The sequence below is a fragment of the Dermacentor variabilis genome, chromosome 7 (genome assembly GCF_050947875.1).
Source record: "Dermacentor variabilis isolate Ectoservices chromosome 7, ASM5094787v1, whole genome shotgun sequence".
Taxonomy (NCBI): Eukaryota; Metazoa; Arthropoda; class Arachnida; order Ixodida; family Ixodidae; genus Dermacentor; species Dermacentor variabilis.
The window spans coordinates 126,448,854-126,454,114 of record NC_134574.1 but is presented as its reverse complement, the minus strand read 5'-3'; the positions used below and the strand labels follow the sequence as shown (position 1 = coordinate 126,454,114).

Genomic DNA, 5,261 nt, shown 5'->3' with positions numbered 1-5,261 from the left:
CCTACTAACGACTAACGCTAAAGATCCCTCTGGTAATTTTTGCAGAAAACTCGTCAATTTAAAGTTGGCCACCGACACATGGCCTCCGAGCGTGGCGCCGTTGTCATCTCGGAGGCCATGATTCGAACCTTAGGGAACGTATTGGATGTGGTTAGATGTGATGCGTACTCGGAAGCGTGCAACGTGCGTCTTTTTGTAGTGCTCACAAATAATTAATGCGTCAATACCGGCGACCATAACAAAGGTGCAGTTCTTTATTCTTGCGCCTCCGATACTCAAGGAATATCCGCGTCCTTCCAGAGACTCATGACGTCGCTTCCTTGCGTCTTGAGTGCAATTCGTTTCTTCATCCTTGCGACTTGTTCGGGCGAGAAATGGTTCTTCCAGTCACCAACTATTCCCTTGCGGATGTTATTTTTAGTTGGCCGCTGCTTCATGGAGTCGCCCAGAGCTTCCCGCATCGACCTCGTGGCTTCCGCCAATGTTTCGTCCGGAAGTGCCTCGAGTTTCTTTTTCCAGTTCCTGAACACCTCGTTGAGACTCTTCATGCTCTCGAAGCTGGTCATCTCGACTACATTATCGAGAACACTTGGCTGTTCCCTCATTCTGTTGCCGTACTCTCCTTTGCCGAGGAAGTCGGAGATCCTCGAGATCCACCCGGAAGTGTCCTTCTTCAGGTCTTCGTAGGTCAGAAAAAGCACGTTGGGGTCACCACGGTGCTCGTACCAGGACAGCAGGTGGTCGAAGTAATCGCCGAAGTCGACTTCGCCGCGGATAAACATGTCGAGGAACTGGTCGAACGTGACGTCCTGGAAGTGACATCGCGGCCGGGACTTCATGTGGTGATAGAAGGAGACGCAGCAGTCATACGGGTTCCGCGCGATGTAGATGTACTTAGCGTTCTTGGAGTACGGCTGCAAGTGGAACGGCAGGTGGGTCTTGATGGTTCCCGGTCGCTGAATGGACATCGCACTCTCGGCTCCCGAAATCTCGAGGAACGCCATCGTCTTTCGACGTTCTGTTGCGCTGGGAAGCCCACCGGCACCGCCGGTGTAGATGCTGTAAACGATGAATTGCAACCAGGTCGTTCCGCATTTGGGGTAACCGACGATGAAGACGTCTTCGTCAATGGGCTTGTAAGAAAAGGCGGACCGCAGGTTCTTATCCGTAAAGATCTTGCTGACGTACAGGCCGTCTACTACGTGGTAGATGTCCAGTGCTGTAGTTGTGTCTGTTTCCGCCTGCAGTTGAGAAAAAACACTCGTTCGCGTAAGTAACCAACTGACAACTAACCAACTGACAATGTAACCAACTGACAATGCAGCCAACGAAAGCATCAGAGAAGTCAACTGCGCTGTTGAGTAAAATGTTGACATAAGAAAAGAAGAAAAAGAACAGCCCATTCACCCATCCCGCACAGATGGCAAACCATCAAAGTAGAAATGTGGGACCCTGATCTTTATGGCTGGTATAATTCCGAAGGTTTATTAAAATCTTTCTCAATTATTCGTTACGTCTTTGTGTTTCTTAATGAAATTACGCACATGTTTGGCTTTGGTTTATCAAAGTGTTTATTGTCACAGTGCACATTGGTCTTCGCATAATCACCGTCATGCAGGGGAGCAATGAGCGTTGCATTTTGTTAATCCAGCGGCTTCATCAAACTCTTTCTGAATTATGTTACGCATTTGTGTTTCGTAATGCATTAATCACAGTGTTCATGATTCAGTTATGCACTGTAGTTACCACGTGACACACCGGGGCCGCTCATTTCGTTTAAATAAATAGAGGGACGCATTTTTGAAGCTGTTGCGAAGTCCGGGAGAGACGGCTGCGCGCGTGCTCTGCTGCGAGAGAGAAATGACGTCACTACCGGCGTAGCCAATGGCGCGCCGGACTTTCCGTCGGATAGTTTCTGTGGTCGGACCGCGAGCATTTTGCCTATGGGCATATACTGCTTCGCATGTAAAAGTAGTTCCTCAATTATGTCGTCATAATATTTTCTTATCCCCTCCTCCTCTGTGTCTCTTCCATACAATAATACGTAGATTTCTAAGCTTACTCAATGAGTCACTGAACGAGTGAGTGAGGGAAAATATAATTGAGCTCTAGTAATTGTGTTCCTCTGCGGCTGGGGCGGATTCTTATTTGTCCGTCCGTCACGTTAGACGAATCCAATGGCTCCTACCTCTTTAAACAATGGCTCACAACCCCGCCGTAGGGTTACTGTGGTCGGACCACGAATGTTTAGTCTAGGCATGATGTACAGCTTTACTGTGAAAGTGGTAGTGTACGAAAGGACACCTTGCCGCCATTATAAGCTCAACCCACTGCTTCCGAAGTCTTCATTACTCTACCGACGCGCATGCGGTGGTGGCGGCTCCTGTGGTCACTCTATTGCGTGTTTGTGGCGGAACGCTAAGCGCAACCCTCGCTCATCACGCTCTTACTTTTCTCGACTCAACTAACTTAGGTTCACGTTTGTAGCGTCCATATTATTTCTTCTATTTACCATTCTGCAGTTGCGTGACCTTCAGTGACCGGCCCTACTGTGTATGAGATATACTGCTTGTTCTTGTTTATTCTTTTAGATTTGTCCTGTTGCTCTTTCTTTCCCCTTTCCTCCCCTGCTTCCTATCTTCCAATTCTGTGTTGCTGTCACCTCCCTTCTGAAGAGTAGGCAAGCGTTGTGCCCCTTCCGGTGGCAGTTGCCAGCCTGCTGCTCGCTTTACCTTTCCTGTTAAATGCATGTATGTTTTCAAAACAAATAATAATAATAATAAACACAACCCTTCGAGTGCTGGCCATCTCCGCTGGTGGCGATTCGATGCGTAGAATTCATTCGACGACAGGCGTAGCATAACATTAGCGCGTACACAAAGAGCCAAACAAGCGGTCATCTTTCCTTTTCATGGCAGTTTTGCATTTTCGCGAAGGGTTTGTTGCTTCGACAAGTATGTTTGTTTCATTCTACTCGAAATAACGTGATTCATTTCGTTCATTATGTATTGCTGAGTTTCATTTCGTTCACTGTGTATTTCTTATTTGTCAGGACCTACGTCAGAATCACAGAATCGTACTTGTGCGGCCATAGTGCATTTATAGCGGCAGGTTATATTACCATTTGAAATCGAAATTTCAAGTCTCAGTGGCTAAGGTGCTGCGCTGCTGTGGACTAGCCCGTCTGTTCGATGCCGGCACCGGTAGGTCGCATTCCGGTGCGGACGGAATACAAAAAACGCTCATCTACAGCGCATTGGGTGTACGTTAAAGAAATCACAGGTGGTCAAAATGAATCCGGGACCTTCCATTACGACGTCCCTAATAACCTACTCTACCGTATCAAAACGGTACCCCCCCCCAAATAAAGCTAATTTGCATTAACCCATGTCTTTTCTGCAAGTTAAAACACACACAAAAGGAAGACACACCGAAGACAACACGGGCTTTCACTTGTCTTCCTTGTCTTCCTTTTATGTGTGTTTTAACTTGCGGCAAAGAAAAACATGTCTTTCAGCAAGCACCAATTAGGCCAAGAAGCAGTTCTGTTGCAACTAATTTGCATGCAGGATGTGTTTAAGTTGATCGCTGGCAAATGGTGAGAACCTTCGCCGCATTTTACGTTACAGCTATACACGGCATATTCGTTCTCAAATTTCTGCGATACAGCCTGCCTGCCTCGCCTAATACATGCAAGTTTAATCTGTGCACCATACAGAGCGTGCATACCCAAGCACTGTGGACCCGTCATGGCCTCTAGAGAGATTCTTCGATAGCGGCAACGATTTTCATCGCACGGGGCACCCGGTCACCAAACATACTGCTTTGAGACGCTTATGACTCAAATTCGACAGATTTCTTTTACCGCTGTATCACCATATCGTTTTACGATTCGTTCGCCAACGCGGCGACCACGAGCTTCACTCTATGTTACTGCGACTAGTCACAAGGACTCATTGCGCTCAAGCTTCAAACCTGTGAAGCGCCCAATACCTGACTGCTGTGGTGTCTCCGAACACCTCAATAAGTTTGCCTCTCAGTTCCATCTGGGATCGCGTTAAGAAGGCATGCCTGTCATCGCTAGCCCTGAAGCTGTTGCTTCCACTTTCCCTAAATAGCTGTATTTTCTTGACCGCGTACGCATTTACAAACGCGGCTCCACGTGCTCCAACTGCTCTGTAACGGAACAGCGGTCAATTCGCAGGACGCCATCTCTTTTGTGTTAAAGCGTTCTCGCATTACGACATCCACAGCAGCAAAACTGCTTTGACGTCTATTCTAAAAAAAAAGAATTTTTTTGTTACGCCTTTCTTCAAATTATAATTGCACATAGCACGGTAACTACTAGGAACTGTCCGTGGATTTTCCGAATGTCAAGACAAAGGAATCGAATGCTTGGCTAGTTGGCATTTTCACATGAGCACCATCTTGAAATATAACGCACACGGTACAACAGAGAGTAGACCACAGGGGCCTGTGCTCGTCTTCCTTTCTATTGTGCCATCCCAAAGCGCTATATTTCAAGACGGTTCTCATATCAAGGCAAACTTAATGGAAGTTGCTCACTTTGTTGGCATCTTTTGCAGCGCGTTCTTCTGACAAAGACTCCATTCTTCAAAGCAGTCAGCTGTCCGGCACAAAATGACCTGTAAAACAATATTTGTTCGGCCTTTATAACTCTCGTTAAGTCTTGTTATAAGTTTGTACTCGCGCGAGTGGATGCCCGATTATTCATGCAGTGACGTGTTTTATCGCACCCTTCTGCGCCTTGAAACAATCCTCGCCGTAACTGCATCAATCGTGCGCAACATCGCTCGGCTTTTTTTTCTCTTTTCACGTGTAACCACATTGGCTTCCTGTATGCACGAATTGCAACCCGTCTGTTTGCATATGGATTCTCCTTCCGCAAACAACATGACAAACCACGAACACAGGTATCGCAGCGTCGCAAGTTAATTCTTTACTGCATCCGCGCAGTAATATTTAAGTAATATTTTCACGGAGATCAGGACAAAAATATATTTTGCTGTCATCCTGAGATGACGAAGTAGAAATATCGGGCAGGTTATGATGCCACATTGGTTGACGTTTGCCTCTCCGTTCGCTTGTAATTCGTGAATAACTGTAAATAGGCAGTCTTTCGCAAAAAGATAATAAACAGACTGGGGCTAATAACACGCATTAGGACAGTGAATTGTCCAGCAACGACAGGTTTCGCTAAGTTGAGGCGTCGAAACGTGTTCTTTCATCTTCCACGAAAA

At 46.7% G+C, this 5,261-nt stretch overlaps 1 protein-coding gene across 1 annotated transcript; it reads right to left on the bottom strand.

The window, feature by feature from the left end:
• Nucleotides 1–232: 232 nt before the first annotated feature.
• LOC142587881 (sulfotransferase ssu-1-like) lies at nucleotides 233–4,646 on the bottom strand. Its single transcript, XM_075699202.1, has 2 exons — nucleotides 4,567–4,646; nucleotides 233–1,241 (listed from the first exon to the last, which is right to left on the bottom strand). The coding sequence occupies exons 1-2, from the start codon at nucleotides 4,609–4,611 to the stop codon at nucleotides 276–278; spliced, it is 1,011 nt and encodes a 336-aa protein (XP_075555317.1). The 5' UTR covers nucleotides 4,612–4,646; the 3' UTR covers nucleotides 233–275.
• Between the last annotated feature and the right edge of the window lie 615 nt (nucleotides 4,647–5,261).

Coding starts and splice junctions, on each gene's coding strand:
- LOC142587881 (XM_075699202.1), bottom strand. CDS start 4,611: ATGGAGTCTTTGTCAGAAGAACGCGCTGCAAAAGATGCCAACAAA. Junction 1,242..4,566: donor CTGCAAAAGATGCCAACAAA/GTGAGCAACTTC, acceptor TCTCAACTGCAG/GCGGAAACAGACACAACTAC.